The 18855-nt window shown below is 42.9% G+C and overlaps 2 protein-coding genes across 3 annotated transcripts in view; one reads left to right on the forward strand and one right to left on the reverse strand.

Annotated features, from left to right (window-relative positions):
* The window catches only part of LOC134355857 (uncharacterized), a 545005-nt gene that overhangs the window by 517315 nt on the left and 8835 nt on the right, over positions 1-18855 (forward strand). The window contains exons 15-19 of the mRNA XM_063066362.1: positions 1646-1966; positions 4906-5226; positions 9065-9385; positions 11999-12077; positions 17862-17953. Coding sequence (XP_062922432.1) covers positions 1646-1966; positions 4906-5226; positions 9065-9385; positions 11999-12077; positions 17862-17953 — 1134 coding nt within the window. The remainder of the gene's footprint in view (positions 1-1645; positions 1967-4905; positions 5227-9064; positions 9386-11998; positions 12078-17861; positions 17954-18855) is intronic.
* Positions 1-18855, reverse strand: part of LOC134355434 (Fc receptor-like protein 2) — a 121461-nt gene that overhangs the window by 79429 nt on the left and 23177 nt on the right. The window lies entirely within an intron of this gene.

Here is an 18855-nt window from a genome sequence, read left to right on the forward strand (position 1 = left end):
AGAGTGCTTGTACATGAATCACAAAAGGTTGGTTTGCAGGTGCAGCAGGCTATCAAGAAGGCAAATGGAATGTTGGCCTTCATTGCTAGAGAGATTGAATTTGAAAGCAGAGAGGTTATGCTGCAACTGTATGGGGTACTGGTGAGGCCGCACCTGGTGTACTGCATACAATTCTGGTCTCCTTACTTGAGGAAGGATACACTGGTTTTGGAGGCAGCGCAGAGGAGGCTCCTCAGGTTGATTCCAGAAACAAGGAGGTTAGACTTTGAGGAGAGATTGAGTCACCTGGGACTGTACTCACTGGAATTGAGAAGTATGAGAGGAGATCTTATAGAAACATATAACATTATGAAAGGGATGGAAAAGATAGAGGCAGGAAAATTGTTTCCACTGGTACGTGAGACTAGAATTAGGCGACTTAGCCTCAAGATTTGGGGGAGTAGATTTAGGATGGAGATGAGGAGGAACTGCTTTTTCCAGAGAGTGGTGAATCTATGGAATTCTCTGCCCATTGAAGCAGTGGAGGCTACCTCAGTCAATATATTTAAGACAAGGTTGGATAGTTTTTTGCAAAGTAGGGGAATTAAGAGTTACGGGGAAAAGGCAGATAGGTGGAGATGAGTCCATGGTCAGATCAGCCATAAACTTATTGAACTGTGGAGCAGGCTCGATGGGTCAGATAGCCTACTCCTGCTCCTATTTCTTTTGTTGTTATGTTCTTATGAATGCTCAGAGCATTAGATGACCTGGGGAGTTGCGATGTGCTGATCCCAGGGTTAAACTTGTTGAATGGATAAATGCAATCTCCTCCTCCTCCTCCGCAGTCTCAGCAGAGTTACAAGATCTTTGTCTGGACCATGTCCATCCCTAAAGATCTCTGCATTAATCTCAGTGCCAAATGTTTCTCTCTGTACACTGAACCCCATCACAAATTTATTTTCTCCTGAAGCCATCGAAAATCTGACGGTTATCTCACAAGCTACTGCTTTTAAACACTCAACCATCACTTTATTAGCTACCTCTTGTACAGAATAAAGTAACCAATGGATGTATGTTTGTTGTCTTATGCTGCTGTAGCCCATCCACTTCAAGGTTCAATGTATTGTGCATTTAGAGATGCTCTTATGCAGACCACTGTTGTAACACATGGTTATCTTGAACACCTTTGTTGTGACACATCTGAATTCCTGTTATCTTTCCGTCAGCTTGAACCAGTCTGGCCATTCTCCTCTGACCTCTCTCATCAGCAAAGGTTTTCTGCTCAGAGAATTGCTGCTCACTGGATGTTACTCTTTGTTTTTGCACACCATTCTTTGCCAAGTCTAGAGACAGTGGGTGTGAAAATCCCAGGAGATCTGAAGTTTCTGAGATACTTAAACTCCCCAATCTGGCACCAACAATCATTCCATGGGTAAAGTTACTTTAATCATATTTCTTCCTCATATTCCTGATATTTGGCCCGAACAACAAGTGAACCTCTTGACCATGTCGGCATCCTTTGATGAATTGTGTTTCTGCCACACAATTAGCTCATTCGATATTTGTATCAACGAGCAGGTGAACAGGTGTACTTAATAATATAGCCAAAGAGTGTTTGATTTTCAGATGTTTATTCAGGGTCTGAATATTTAATTCCTTCCCACAGAACCTGTGTCTGTTCCTGTGCTTCGATATCTGTCATCGGCAAATGTCTCCCGTATCGGGGGCTCATTGACAGTTTCCTGTGAGTCCTTCCAGGGATCCCTTCCCATTCAGTACACATGGTATGAAAAAACCTCATTTGGGCATCTAAAGATCTCAGATACAAAAGAACTGGCTCTACATTGTCAATCCTTCAACCAGCAGCACCATCAATACTACTGTAGTGCCTCGAATTGGCATGGAGAAAGATCCAGTGCAATGGTTGATGTGACAGTCTTCAAAAACGGAGAGATCTGCAGCTATGTGACAGAAATCAATGGCACCAGTAAGTCCTCCTTTCAAGAGAGGATACGTTTAAATATTTCTTTTTGTTCCTCTGTTACTGCTGCTCTTACACTTCTAGTTTGGGTAAGGAATATCTTTACATTTCTAGAAGCCACACATTGCAGTCACCATGGGGTAGAAATAAAGTGCAGAGAACAGTTAAGTCTGGCTCTTCGTCCAGGAAAACGTGGAGCATCTCAAACACAGTTGGATTTGCACATCCAGACAAATTGGGAGCATTGCATAAATATTTCTAGCTTCTACACTGAAGATGCTAGAGTAGGTGTTGAGTTGTGGGACAGTGACACGTCATGCAAACAAAAGGAAGGGCATATAAAATAGCAAATATTAGTGGGACGTTAGAGAATTGGGGAACTTTTTAAAAGCAACAGAAGGCAATGAGAAAAGTCACGAGGAGAGAAAAGATGAAATTTTAAGGAAAACTAGCCAATAATATAAAAAAGGATACCAAAAATTTTCAGATATAAAAGTGTAAAAGAGAAGTGAGAGTGGATATCAAAACACTGGATAATGGAGCTGGAGAGATAGTAATAAGAGACAAAGAAACGGCGGACGAACCTAGTTACTAACTTGTAACAGTCGTTACTGAGGAAGGAATAAATAGAATGAAAGAAATCTGGGAACGTCAGGGGAGCAGAAGTGAGTGTGGTTGCTCTTGCTAAGGAGAAGGTGCTTGGGAGCTGAGAGGTCTGAAGGTAGATAAGTTACCTTGTCCAGATAGACTACACCCCAGGGTTCTGAAAGAGGCAACTGAAGAGATTGTGGTGGCATCAGTAGTGATGTTTCAACAATCACTAGATTTTAGAAAGTTCCAGAGAACTGGAAATGTCACTCCACTCATTAAGAAGGAGGGGAGGGAAAAGGAAGGAAATTAGAGACCAGTTAGACTGACTTGAATATTTAGGAAAATGTTGAAGGCCATTATTAAGGATGAGGTTTCAGGGTACTTGGAGGCATATGATAAAATATGGTTTCCTCAAGGGGATATTTTACCTGAAAAAGATGTTGGAATTCTTTGAGGAAATAAGAGCAGGATAGACAAAGGAAAATCAGTGGATGTTGTTTACTTATATTTTTGGAAGGCCTTTGACAAGGTGTCACACATTGGGCTGTTGAACATGATAAGAACCTGTGGTAGCACAAGAAAGATACTCATGTGTATAGAAGATTAGCTGACTGGCAGGAGGCAAAGAGTGGGAATAAAGGAGGCATTTCTGTTTTCTGTCAGTGACTCATGGTGTTCTGCAGGGGTCGGCCTTTGTGAATGTTTTCGGTGCTCTCTCTGATTTAATCATGCACTTCCTCTGGAACTGCACACAGCAATTGAGGTGAAGTCTAGACAGTGTTCTTTATAGCTGTAACATGCCATCCCAACTGTACTTATTGCCTCATCCATTGAAGGCAAGCATGGCATCTGCCTTGTTCACCACTTTGTCCACCTGCGTTGCCACTTTCAGAGACCCATTTAGTTGTACACCTAGTTCTCTCCTATCCTTGTTTAATTTCCCAAAATTCAACTCTTCACACTGCCTGAGTTCAATTCCATCAGCCATTTATTTCATTGGCCACTTTCCCAGTTCAAAGTTTAAAGTAAATTTATTATCAAAGTCTGTACACCCCAAACAAACTAGAGATTCATCTTCTTGCGGACACCCACAAAACAAAGTAACACAATGGAATCCACGACAAGCCACACACAATAAAGGCTGATAAATATCAAACGTGTAAAAGAAGGTAAATCATGCAAACACTAAAAATCTGTAAACAAATAATACATAGAACATGAATCGCAGAGTCCCCAAAAGTGAATACACAGCTTCAGAGTCAGTTCGGTGCTGAGGTGAACGAAGCTGGTCCAGGAGCCGGTCGCGTGGGACCCAAGACTCCTCCACCTCCTGCCCAATGGTAGTAGCGAGAAGAGCAGGAGACAGGTCAAATTCAGGCAGACGGGATGGGCACAGGTACAGGGAATCTTGCTGACAGAGAGAAATGGAGCTGAACACTTGTTCATTTTCCAGATCCAGTTGTAAAATTCAACAACTCTTTTCACTGTCCACTACATTACTGTGACGTCCACAAATTATTAATCATGACACCTACAATATTGTTACAAATTATCGATACAGATGAAAGTAACTGGTTAATAAATAAGAATACTGATCCCAGCAGCACTCAACTGGTGAAGAAGTCTAACATCGTCAAAAAAAAAACAACACTCCACTACCAATCTGACTCGTTCCACCAAGCCTATTCAGTATCGATCCAGCTAGCATCCCATGTGATCTCACATTACAGATCAGTCTACAATGTGAGACCCTGTCAAAAGCCTTGCTAAACTCCTTACCTTCATCAGTCCCTTTGGTCAGCCTTTCAAAAAAACTCAGTCAATTTCATTTCAGAGAGGTTCTCTCATGCACAAAATCATGTTGGCTATCCCAAATCAGATCTTGTCTTTACGAATTCAGGCAAATCCTGTCTCACACAATTGCCTCCAGTAAGTTACCCCGCCACTGATCTTTTCCTCACCTGCCTGGATTGGGACTGACTCAGAAATGTGGAAACACACTGAGACATTAGTGGGCAGTGACAATGATGACTTCAATCAAATAACGTGTGAAGAGCTCTGAGTATGTGATGAGGAACGATGGTGTTGATTTCTCAGTTTCCCTGGAATTCAATTATACCCATAGACAGTGTGGGCTGTTTCCTTGGAGCACAGTAACAGCTTCCAATAAAGCATCCTTATTCATTACTATTGCATTCTTTATCATTTTTTTTTGGTGCTGCATTGGATCCGGAGTAACAATTTTTTTTTGCTCTCCTGTACACTAGGGTGCTGGAAATGACACAAAATAATCTTTAATCTGCTTGTGCAAATTTGATTTTACCTGTCTATTTTTTGAAGAATATCTCCCTCAGTTTCAGGTGCTTTATGGGCAGAAGATAAAGTAAGAAGAGTTGTGGGAAGAGCGATCACAATCGATTGTCACTATGCACCAATGTACCGTTCACACACAAAGTATTTGTGCCGCCTGTGGGGTCTCCTATGCACATCGTTAGTGAACACAAATGGGAAAAATGAGCAGTATGGAAGAAGGACAATCAGAGATCACACATCCCAGGGAACATTAACTGTTACTATGGAGAATCTTGCCTCTCAAGATACAGGAATTTACAGATGTGGAATTACAACATCTGGCAATCATCCAGTGTTTGATGTGAATCTGCACGTATTTGACGGTAGGTTTCTCATTGATTGACTTGGCGTCTCCACCAAATTGTCTGATTCATGTTTTCTCTGGGAATGGTTAGGGCAGCACCGATATCCTGAGGATCTGTAGAGGTACAGACTCCCACAGGGAGTGGCTGAGGATCAGGAAACCTCGCTCATATAGCTCTCACTCACTGACTGGAAACTGATTTCCAGTGGGAGGCTCGGCACATTTTCCTGCCTCTGAACTGTATGAAATGTTACACTCTCGAAGTTTACTTTCAGACTAAAACTAATAATCTGAGAATAAGAAGTCAATGAGAAGCAAGTGTAACTCATGATCTAAATACCTCAAAAATCATAAAAAAGCAATCAAATCCAGATCAAAACAGCCTGTGTTCATTCCTCCTAGGCCAGGCTATCCCACTTCCCATCCGTGCTTCAAGTAGCACTCACTCCCTCCCCTACCACGTGCTCTTACTCTCTGTCCCCCACAATGTGCTCCAGTGTTCCACCTCTCAGCACCCATTGACTATCCACTTCCTGGCAGCCAGACTCTTCATCTGGCCCGTTGCTGTGGGAAATGGAGCAATGGAACTAGAGGGAACTTGGGACACATTCCAGACCAAGAATAGACTCTTTGGCCCACCATGGCTGCACTGATCATGATGTCATTCTAAGCTCATTCCATCATATTATATATGGTCCATATTCTTCCAGTCTCTCCTTTTTCATGTCCTCATCTAAAAGCCTCTTAAATATTGTTATGATATCCTTTTCTTCCAGCCAGTCTGACTTTGTGTTTCATGGAGCCACCACTTAGTGTAAAAAAAACTTGTTTTACAAACGTCCTTTAAACTTTCCCCCAGCTCACCTTAAAACTATACTCACTATTATTTGATATTTTAACCTTGGGAAAAAAATTATGACTATTTTCCTTACATATGACTTCAGTCATTTTATGAACTTCTCACAGGTCTCTCCTCAGCCTCCTGTACACCAGCAAAAACAATTCTAGTTTGTTGAACTTCAACCCATAGTTAATACACTTCAATCCCAGTAACATTCATTCCTTCATTTATTTATTTATCCATCCATTTATTGATTTGTTTGTTTGCTTGTTTGTTTCTTCCTTTATGAAACACAATGTGGAATAGGATCTTCCAGCCCTTTAAACTGTGCACCCAGTAACTCCGAGATTTAACTCCAGCCTAAACTTCGGACAATTTTCAATGACTAATTAACCTACCAATAAAAACAATTATTAAAAAAAACCTATCAAGTTCTTGGTCTTTGGACTGTGGGAGGAAACCAGAGCACCTGGAGGAAACCCACGCGGTCATAGGGAGAACGTACAAACTCCTTACAGACAGCAGCAGGAATTTAACCCGGGTCACTGGTACGGTAAAGTGTTGTGCTAACCGCTACACTACCATGCCAGCTTGGTGTTATCTTCACCTGGTAAAGTCTTTACTCTCCTCCAAAACCGCCACATCTTTTCTAGAGTGTTGGAACCAGAACTACAAATTACTGTATGTTGCAAATGTGCCCAAACAAAAGTTTTATGAAGCTACAAAGTGCCTTGTCAGCTTCAGTCTCCAACATGTAGAATGAAGAAGGCAAACATGCTGAATGCTTTCATTACCATTATATCCAGTTCTGTTGCTACTTTCAGGGAGCAATGGACTTGTATCCCAAGAACTCTCTGTACATGAACTGTAAAGGGATCCAGATATTACGAGGGGTGATTGATCAGTTCGTGGCCCAAGATAGAAGGAGTCAATTTTAGAAAACCTAGCACAGTTATTTTTCAACATTGTCCCCTCTTACATTTACACACTTAGTCCAGCAGTCATAGAAACATAGAAGATAGGTGCAGGAGTAGGCCATTCAGCCCTTCAAACCTGCACCACCATTCAGTATGATCATGGCTGATCATCCAACTCAGAACCCTGTACCTGCCTTCTTTCCATACCCCCTGATCCCTTTAGCCACAAGAGCCATATCTAACTCCCTCTTAAATATAGCCAATGAACTGGCCTCAACTGTTTCCTGTGGCAGAGAATTCCACAGATTCACCACTCTCTGTGTGAAGAAGTTTTCCCTCATCTCGGTCCTAAAAGGCTTCCCCTTTATCCTCAAACTGTGACCCCTCGTTCTGGACTTTCCCAACATCGGGAACTATCTTCCTACATCTAGCCTGTCCAAAACCTTTAGAACTTTATATGTTTCAAGAAGATCCCCCCTCAATCTTCTAAATTCCAGAGAGTATAGGCCTAGTCAATCCAGTCTTTCTTCATATGAAAGTCCTGCCATCCCAGGAATCAATCTGGTGAACCTTCTTTGTACTCCCTCTATGGCAAGGATGTCTTTCCTCAGATTAGGGGACCAAAACTGCCACAATACTCCAGGTGTGGTCTCACCAAGGCCTTGTACAACTGCAGTAGTACCTCCCTGCTCCTGTACTCGAATCCTCTTGCTATGAATGCCAGCATACCAGGTCTCGTTGCACCTCCCCCTTTCCTAATCGGCCACCATTCAGATAATAATCTGTTTTCCTTTTCTTGCCACCAAAGCGGATAACCTTATATTTATCCATATTAAATTGCATCTGCCAAGAATTTGCCCACTCACCTAACCTATCCAAGTCACCCTGCATCCTCCTCACAGCTAACACTGCTGCCCAGCCTCGTGTCATCCGCAAACTTGGAGATGCTGCATTTAATTCCCATGTCTAAGTCATTTATATATATTGTAAACAACTGGGGTCCCAGCACTGAGCCTTGCGGTACCCCACTAGTCACTGCCTGCCATTCTGAAAAGGTCCCACTTATTCCCACTCTTTGCTTCCTGTTTGCCAACCAATTCTCTATCCACATCAATACCATACCACCAATACCGTGTGCTTTAAGTTTGCACACTAATCTCCTGTGTGGGACCTTGTCAAAAGCCTTTTGAAAATCCAAATATACCACATCCACTGGTTCTCCCCTATCCACTCTACTAGTTACATCCTCAAAAAATTCTATGAGATTCGTCAGACATGATTTTCCTTTCACAAATCCATGCTGTCTTTGTCTGATGATTTCACCGCTTTCCAAATGTGCTGTTATCACACCTTTGATAACTGACTCTAGCATTTTCCCCACCACCGATGTCAGGCTTACCATTCTATAATTCCCCAGTTTCTCTCTCCCTCCTTTTTTAATAAGTGGGGTTACATTAGCCACCCTCCAATCCTCAGGAACTAATCCAGCATCTAAAGAGTCATGGAGCATACAGATCCATTCTTTGTAGAAGCCGGCGTTTTGGACTTCCAGAAAGTGGTCCACATCAGAGGTGATTGATACGTTCATGGCCTAAAGTAGAAGGAGATGAGTTATTAACTTCAAACTTTCTGCATAATGCATTTTCACTCAAAGAGTTGAACTGCACGTGCATGTAACGAGAGCTGTATAACTCATCTCCTTCTGACTTCACAAAATGAAGTCACCATTCATTTTGTATGTATCTGACAATTTCCTGCTTTCAACCTATGGAGAGTTTTCCAGAACACCCACAAGTGCTGCTATTCCAGAGTCAAACTGTTAGGTCTCACTTTAGAGTGTTTCCCCGCTGCTGAGAGAGACTGAAGCCCTGATTTTCACACTGACACACTCTGTGTCATCACTGTTGTTCTGATCAGGAGTCCTGCTGTTTTCGGTGATACTGACAGACATGGACGTTCTGGCAGCTCTGAGGATGACGAGACACAGTGGAGTAGATGAGCTGCTGAGATTCCAAACTGGTGTCTCCCGGTTGAGATACAGAACTGCTGAAATCTTTAGTGTGTTTGATTTTCAGATGTTCACTAATTCTGTTCCACAGAACCTGTGTCTCTTCCTTTGCTTCGATTTTCACCACAAACAAATGGCTCAAGTTGTGGGGACTCCGTGTCAGTGTCCTGTGAGTCTGTCCATGGGTCCCTTCCCATTCAGTACTCATGGTATGAAAAGACGCCATCTGAGGATTCAAAGATCTCTGACACAAATAAACTGGATCTACATTGCCAATCCATAAAATACAAAAATTATCTGTATTATTGCAAAGCCTCAAATATTAATGGAGAGAAGTCCAGTGAAGTGGTCAATGTATCCATCTCCAACAGTGTCAGCACCTGCAGAAATGTGATTGAAGTCAACAGCATGGGTAAGTGCTGGAGGGTTTGATTCTTTATGATGGTCAATGGAGTACAACTGAATGACTGATGTGTGCTGGATATTGTGTTGTTGGAACTTCACTCAGGAGCATGAAGTGCATGTTGTCACCACCTTTTAGAGAATGAAAAGCTTTTTGGCCCAGCAGTTCAAATGTGAGTCTCTCAGCACAGGGTCTCCTGTCTCTGATCTGACTCTTGCTGGCTGGGTGTGAATGTATCTCATCTGGTAATATTTCTGGCCATTCATTAAGATAGTCCTTCCAAGATAAATCACTTCAAAGTTGAAAGTAAATTAAGTTTTTGTCACTATATACTACCCCGAGATCCATTTTCTTGCAGGCATTCACAGTAGATACAAATGAATACAACAGACTCAATGTAAAACTACACACAATCAAAAATGGTCAAACAATGTGCAAAATAAGATAAATTGTGCAAATACAAAAGAAACAAATAATAAATAAATAAATAACAAGAGAATATCTGCAGATGCTGGAAAGCAAAGCACCACACACAAATTGCTGGAGGTACTCAGAAGGCCAGGGAACACCTATTGAAAAGAGTCATCAGTCATTGTTTCGGGCTGAGACCCTTCATTAGGACTGGAAAGGAAAGGAGATTAGAAGTCAACGTAAGAAAGTCAGTGGGAGAAGATGGAGAAGTACAAGGTGAAATGGAGAGAGTGGGAGGGGTGAAGTAAAGAGCTGGAAAGTCAATTGGTGAAAGCGATAAAGGGCTGGGGGAGGGGAAATCTGATAGGAGGGGACAGAAGGCCATGGAAAGCAGGGAAAGTGGAGGCTCGCCAGGGGGAGGTCATGGGCAGGTTAGGAGATTGGTGAGAGAGGGAAAGGGGAAAGGGGAAAGGTGAAGGAGATAAACAAATAAATACTGAGAAGATGAACTGTAGAATCCTTGAAAGGGAGTCCATTGGTTGCAGAATCAGTTCAGTGTTGGTGAGTGAATTTATCCATGATGTTTCAGGAGCCTACAGGTTGCAGATAATAACTGGACTGAACCTGGTGATACGGGATCTAAGCCCCCTGCAACTCCTTCGTACTGACAGCAGCAAGAAGAGAGCATGGCTTGGATGGTAGGGGTTCTTGCTGCTTTGATACTCTCTTGTGCGCAGGACTCACCGCCTCGATTTGGCCCATACCCGATCTTTCCTTTCTGGCCTGAAGCTTAAATCGATCAGACATTGACTCGAGCCTCAGTCTTGGGCCACCAGCATTGTCAGCAGATTTGGTCCGATGAAAGATGTTCTTGTTAAGGAAGAAGGCAAGTGAAGGATCGCCAGACTGATTTCCGGAATGCCACAAGTGACACAAGATCAGAGATTTGGTTGATTGGGTTTATATTTGATGGAGTTCAGCAGGTTGAGATGTGATCGCATAGAACTGTGCAATATTTTAGTAGGGGGATATGTGCTGAACTGATGCAGGTAGGATGCTTCAAATGCCAGGGAATACAGGATGGTCTATGGAGTCCTACCTCCAAGAGAACCACAAATTTGGAGGCTTGCATGCCTCAATGACCCAGAGAGCTCTGATGGCTGTTATTCTTTGGCAGTTCATCGGGTCACCCATGCCAAACAGGTCAAAGGGCAGAGGCCAGACTTAGAGTGGTCCACCAATCCTCCAGGTTCGGGGGATTCGCTCAGGACTGACAAGCCTGACTGGTTAAACAAAATCGTCATGGAAACAGGAATGAAAAATCCTTCTCCATCAGAGTTTGACAGTATTGCTCGGTCTCTACCTGAGACTTGCATGACTGACGGCAGTGAAAACCGAGATGAATCTACTGACACAATGAAGGAAGCCCCGAACACTGCCAGAGTTAGGAGACCTTCATTGCTGCCCGAAACACCAGTCGTGTAACAGACAGTAAGTAAGAAAGCTTGGAATCTTAGAAATAATATGAAGGGTGAAACAGATAAGACTGGGATTAGGAAAGATTTCTTCTCCCAGAATGTGGTGAACATGTATTGAAGAAAGATTGAGTTATTTTTCTCAGAGGTAGAGAGATCAAGAGATTTGAGAAACAAAAGACCTTGCCTTTTCATTGAGAAAACCTCCTGCATTATCCTATTGGATAAAAAGTGTACTTGAACCATTATCTCCCTGTATCCAAATTGCCAGTAAATGTAATTGGCTGCACAGGAGCACAGCAATTACTGTAACAGTATTACAGCGCCAGCGATCAGTGATCAGGGTCCAATTCCCACCACTGTTTGCAAGTTGTTCGTACGTTCTCCCAGCGACTGTGTGGGTTTCCTCCGGGTGCCACAGTTTCCTCCCACGTTCCAGAGATGCACAAGTTAGGATGAGTAAGTCCTGTGCAAGCCATTTTGGTGCTAGAAGCATAGAACCCTTGCAGGCTGCCCCCAGCACAAACTCTGTTGGTCGCTGTTGTAAACAATACATTTGACTGCATGATCTGATGTACGTGTGACAAATAAATCTCATATTTAATCTTTAAATGTGCATCAGGTAATAGATCACCTTTTGTCCACCATGTTCAAGTACTTATTGGTCTAACAATTGTGCTCTCTTGTTCTTGCAAGTACAAAGCAGATGAAATTTTATTTTATTTTCTTTTAACAGGGAGAATTGATTTCTGTGAAAATACTGTGACAGAATTGATGACAACTGCACAAAGGAAAGAAACTACTTCAGCTGAAATGTAAAGTATAAGGTTTTCGCTGCAGGGGGTTTCACTGCTACTGCTTTCAAGTACAGCCAGTTGGGAGAGAAATGTGTTTTTCTTTAACTAGTGTTTATCATATTTGACCTGATTAACTTCAACAAACTCATATCTTGGAAACTGAGTATTCCTGATTTTCTTGAACATGCATCAAGCCTGAGATCAAAGATAAATTTCTTTTCCCCAAATATTTAATAATTTAAGCATAGCAGTTGAAACTCGTGTAGAATCATAAAGTCTTTGTTATATATTAGAACAACAGGCCCTTCAGCCTGACTCGTCCAAGCCAACCAAGATGTCCATCTAAGTTCAGCACGTTTAATTTTATTTATTCCACATCCTTCTCTGCCAAGGGCTCCCAACCTGGGGTCAAGTCCAGTCCAGTCCAGTCAATTCAAGTTTATTGTCATTTAACTATATAAATGTATACTGTCCAGTGAGACACTGTTTCTCCAAACCAAGGTGTAAAGCACTGCAGTATACATAATGCTTAATAACTTATGAAAGTGAGAATGAAATCCACAGATTAATTACACATAAATAAACAAACTGAAGTGCATGAATTAAGTATTGTCAGGCCCAGGGCATAAAAAAGTTTGTGAACCCCTGTTCTAAGCCTTTCCTATCCACATATCTGTCAAAATGTCTTTTAACCTTTGTAACTGTATCCACTTCTATGGATCGCTGTGGCAGCTTGCTCCATATACCCAAGACCCTCTGTATATAAAGTTGCTCCTTAGGTCCTTTCCCTACTCAATTTTAGCCTGCACCTGCTCATTGTAAAATGACAGTGATCATTCACCTTATCGATGCCCCTCATGATTTTATATACCTCTGTTAAATGACCCGTCAGCATTCTAAGCTCCAGGGCAAAAGTCTCAGCCTATCCAACCCTCCATTATAACTCTAGCCCTCCATTCTCAGGATTGTCCTCATGATTTTTCTGCTGCACCCTTTCCAGTCTAATGATATCTTTCCTATAACCAGGAGACCACAACTGCAAATGGTATTTGAAGAGTGGTCTCACTAACATCTTGTACAGCCATAACATCATATAATAATCTTGTACTCAGTGCCCTGGCCAACAAAGTAAATGTACCAAATGCCTTCTTCAATACCCTGTTTACCCGTGTCACCACTTTCAGGTAACAATGTACCTGGAAGCCTCGATCTCTTTTCTAGAATATTCTCCTACCATTTTACTGTGTATGTCTTGACCTGGTTTAACTTATTAAAATTCAAACCCTGCAATTTGAAAAATCCCACTACAACCCACTATCTCCTTCCACCAAGCCAATGTTATATTTAATTAGGTACCTCACCCTGAATCCCATGTTGATCTAAACCTCTGGAGCAGTGTACATCTGGGTCCTTGTTAAAGGCCTTACTTACGTTCGTGTAGACAACATCCATTGCCCTACCTTCATTAATCCTTTTGCCTATAATGAGCTGTTTGGGCCTGTGCAGGGAGCCGGAGAGCATTGAGCTCCGAAGTTTTTAGAGCACCTGAATTATTTACTTGTACTTTAACAAGAGTTGTTAATCCATTAGCGTTCCTTGGGTTTTCCTTAAGTGACTCACTCTTTGTAATACGGACCCTGATGCTTTCTGTTTAAACTTGTTCAGCCAACCCACTGATACTCTGTTGGAATTCCTATGAATAAACTTTGGCCTCCGTCTCCACATTGGAGTCTGGATTTCCTGTACAATTGGGTTCCAACATTGCCAGCGTACATCGTGACACTGTCACTTCTTCAAAAAGCTCATTCATATTTGTGAGATCTGATTTCCCATGCTGTCTATCCCTAATCAGTCCTTGCTTATCCAACTGCTGGTTGACTCTGTTCCTCAAAATCCTCTCCTGTAATGTTCCAACCACTGATGTTGGTCTCACTGGCTTGCAACTTCCTGCTGTGCCTTTGTACCTGTTTTTAATAAAGACACAACATTTGCCTTCGATCCTCCGGACTTCTGTTACCTCATTTGTGGTAACGCTGATGCAAGTATCGCTGCCAAGGCATTAGTCATTTCCACCCTAGCTTCTCATAATACCCTGGGCTACACTTGCTCAGGCTCTACGAAATTATCCAAAAACTGTATTCCTCAACACTGACAACAACCCCTCTTTTGTAATGATAATATATTCCAAGAGAACACTATTCATTTCCCTTAATTGCTTATTTTCCATGGCCTGCTCCACAGTAAATAGAGATGAGAAATATTCATTTGAGACCTCACTGGTCTCCTATAGCTCCACATATGGATGATCACATTAATCTTTGAAGGATCAGCTGTTCCTCTCTCCACAGTTGCCATCTGACATGCTGAGCGTTCCTAGCACTTTCCTGTGAATATATCGGGTATTGATCATTTAGGGAATATCTCTTTGGAAAAGAATGCACTCCTTTTGTTCAGATCTTTGCAACGAACAGTGACTAGGGCATAATACTATACTGAAAGTAATTGTCTAGTTTGTTAGAGAGAGAGAGACAGAGACAGAGAGAGAAGACAGGAAATACATCATGGGGGATAGTCAAATAACTAGTTATCATAATTTACAGCCAATGAGGTATATTCTGTCAGCTGGTGATTTGGAATCTGCAAGGACATTATTTTACAATCAACCCTACTTCCCTATATAATAATAATTAATCTCTCCCTTAATACACTTTTCCTTTTAGTAGACTTGTAAATCTCTCAGAAATCTCTATTACCTTATCTGCTTGAATTATCTCATATCCTCTATTTGCTTTCCTGATCTCTTTTAATTGTATACCTACATCTCTTATATTCCTCAAGGGATTCTCTTGATCCCAGCTGCCTATACTGTCAAATGCATAGTTTTTCCTGACCAGTATCTCAGTATCCCTTGTCAACCAGGATTTCCTAATCCTGCCTGTCTTGCACTACACTCTTACAGGAACATATCATTCCTGAACTCTCCGGATTTGCACTGGAATGGAAATGGTGTCATGCTTACATCACACTGTTATGTTATATCCTTGGTGAGGAAATTAGAATAAATTCCTCCATTTGCCATGATTCAGAGGGTGCTCCCTGTAGTGTTTACTATGACAGTTCCATGACTAACTATCCCATGGCTTAAGTTGAATTGTACTTGCCAAGCTCTTGCAATGCTCCTTTACCACTGGTGCCACAGCAGAGAAAGTCACCGCAAGAGAAACTTCCTGTTGAACTGCAGGCTGAGGGCATCACACTTCAAGTTATTTCTCTAAGTGCTGGAAGTGTTCCTAAATGGCATGAACAGTAGTTACTCTTCAACCAACATCACTATCATTGGTCATGATCTCCTAACCTTATTATTAAACCCGCCGATAAGGGCGGTGCTGTTGTAGTCTGGCGTACTGACCTCTACCTTGCCAAGGCACAGCGACAACTCGCGGATACCTCCTCTTATTTACCCCTCGATCGTGACCCCACTAAGGAGCACCAGGCCATTGTCTCCCACACCATCACCGACTTTATCCGCTCAGGGGATCTCCCATCCACTGCTACCAACCTTATAGTTCCCACACCTCGCACTTCCCGTTTCTACCTCCTACCCAAGATCCACAAACCTGCCTGTCCTGGCCGACCTTTTGTCTCAGCTTGCTCCTGCCCCACCGAACTCGTTTCTGCATACCTCAACACGGTTTTATCCCCCCTTGTTCAATCCCTTCCCACCTATGTTCGTGACACTTCTCACGCTCTTAAACTTTTCAATGATTTTAAGCTCCCTGGCCCCCACCGCTTTATTTTCACCATGGATGTCCAGTCCCTATATACTTCCATCCCCCATCAGGAAGGTCTCAAAGCTCTACGCTTCTTTTTGGATTCCAGACCTAATCAGTTCCCCTCTACCACCACTCTGCTCCGTCTAGCAGAATTAGTCCTTACTCTTAATAATTTCTGCTTTGGCTCCTCCCACTTCCTCCAAACTAAAGGTGTAGCTATGGGCACCCGTATGGGTCCTAGCTATGCCTGCCTTTTTGTTGGGTTTGTGGAACAATCTATGTTCCATGCCTATTCTGGTATCTGTCCCCCACTTTTCCTTCGCTACATTGACAACTGCATTGGCGCTGCTTCCTGCACGCATGCAGAACTCGTTGACTTTATTAACTTTGCCTCCAACTTTCACCCTGCCCTCAAGTTTACCTGGTCCATTTCCAACACCTCCCTCCCCTTTCTAGATCTTTCTGTCTCTGTCTCTGGAGACAGCTTATCCACTGATGTCTACTATAAGCCTACTGACTCTCACAGCTATCTGGACTATTCCTCTTGTCACCCTGTCTCTTGCAAAAACGCCATCCCCTTCTCACAATTCCTCCGTCTCCACCGCATCTGCTCTCAGGATGAGGCTTTTCATTCTAGAACGAGGGAGATGTCTTCCTTTTTTAAAGAAAGGGGCTTCCCTTCCTCCACTATCAACTCTGCTCTTAAACGCATCTCCCCCATTTCACGTACATCTGCTCTCACTCCATCCTCCCGCCACCCCACTAGGAATAGGGTTCCCCGGTCCTCACCTACCACCCCACCAGCCTCCGAGTCCAACATATTATTCTCCGTAACTTCTGCCACCTCCAACGGGATCCCACCACTAAGCACATCTTTCCCTCCCCACCTCTCTCTGCATTCCGCAGGGATCGTTCCCTACGCAACTCCCTTGTCCATTCGTCCCCCCCATCCCTCCCCACTGATCTCCCTCCTGGCACTTATCCATGTAAACGGAACAAGTGCTACACATGCCCTTACACTTCCTCCCTTACCACCATTCAGGGCCCCAAACAGTCCTTCCAGGTGAGGCAACACTTCACCTGTGAGTCGGCTTGGGTGATATACTGTGTCCGGTGCTCCCGATGTGGCCTTTTATATATTGGTGAGACCCGACGCAGACTGGGAGACCGCTTTGCTGAACAGCTACACTCTGTCCGCCAGAGAAAACAGGATCTCCCAGTGGCCACACATTTTAATTCCACATCCCATTCCCATTCTGACATGTCTATCCACGGCCTCCTCTACTGTAAAGATGAAGCCACACTCAGGTTGGAGGAACAACACCTTATATTCCGACTGGGTAGCCCCCAACCTGATGGCATGAACATCGACTTCTCTAACTTCCGCTAATGCCCCATCTCCCCCTCGTACCCCATCTGTTACTTATTTTTATACACACATTCTTTCTCTCACTCTCCTTTTTCTCCCTCTGTCCCTCTGAATATACCCTTGCCCATCCTCTGGGTCCCACCCCCCACCCTGTCTTTCTTCTCGGACCTGCTGTCCCATGATCCTCTCGTATCCCTTTTGCCTATCACCTGTCCAGCTCTTGGCTCCATCCCTCCCCCTCCTGTCTTCTCCTATCATTTTGGATCTCCCCGTCCCCCTCCAACTTTCAAATCCCTTACTCACTCTTCCTTCAGTTAGTCCTGACAAAGGGTCTCGGCCTGAAACGTCGACTGCACCTCTTCCTAGAGATGCTGCCTGGCCTGCTGCATTCACCAGCAACTTTTATGTGTGTTGCTTGAATTTCCAGCATCTGCAGAATTCCTGTTGTTTGCGTTTTTCATGATCTCCTGTCTACTTGTGAGACCTTGCAGCAAGCAGATTGGCTGTTACAAGTTCCCACACAGTCAACAGTGTCTGCTGTTCATTTTCTGAGCTACAGATATCCTGAACTCATGAAAAATGCTGTGTAAATGTCAGACTTTACAAATGGCCAAGAATAATGGTGAACCAGGACTGACTCTTTCCTATTCTTTACCACAGACACACTTACACAACTGTGCTCAGTGTTGTTGGGATCCTACTCATACTACTTGCCGTTTGTCTACTTTGCTACCTGAAGAGAAAAAACAGGGGTAGGTATCTTTTTTTCCTTTCATTATTTCACAATAAATACGATAGCTAGCAACTGAATCTTAATGAACTTGATCTGGCTGCAGCCAACAAAAAGCCAGGATTAGAGTGTTGATGTGTTGGTTTACAACACATGAATGAATGGTGTTGCTTCCACTGTAACCTGGTGACTCCATTATTCCTGAAACATCAGGCGATGGAATCTCCCCTCAACTGTGGAATGGCAGAGTACCAAGAGGCTGGGTAGAAGAAAGATTTAGATGGTCTCACCTGTTGTACTCCATTTTGGGGAATTAGCTGTTGTATTTGAAAGTGTATTCAATAAGTTGTTCCTCAGTACAATCCCCAATTGAATACAATCATTTGGGCAATGTATGTATAAAATCATTCTCTTGTGTAATTCTTAAAAAAAAGATCAGATGTATCTTTTACCTATCTACCACCCACTGCATATTACTGGAGAAAATTCCCTGCTCTTGTTGGACAAAGTTACTGTAGATTAAGTCATGGGTCTGCTTTATTGAGATGATCCTGAGATGGGCACCACAGTGGCATAGAGGTTAGAGCGAAGCAATTACAGCTCGGGGCATTTTAGAGTTTGCAGATCAACTCTGGTGCCATTCTGTAAGGAGTCTGTACATCCTCCCTGTGGAATGTGTGGGTTTTCTCCCGTTGATCTGGTTTCCTCCCACAGTCCAAAGATGTACCACATAGGTTAATTGGTCATTGTAAATTGTCCTGTGATTTGGTTGGGGCTAATCGGGTTTGTCGGGGGTTGCTGTGCAGGTATGGTTTGAAGGGTCAGAACGGCCTAACCGTCGCTGCACCACTAAATAAATATACAAATAAACAAACAAATCAATACATAAATAAATAAGTAATCTTGCATTTCTTAAATAGACTT

This window comes from Mobula hypostoma, chromosome 13 (assembly GCF_963921235.1).
Source record: "Mobula hypostoma chromosome 13, sMobHyp1.1, whole genome shotgun sequence".
NCBI classification, from domain to species: Eukaryota; Metazoa; Chordata; class Chondrichthyes; order Myliobatiformes; family Myliobatidae; genus Mobula; species Mobula hypostoma.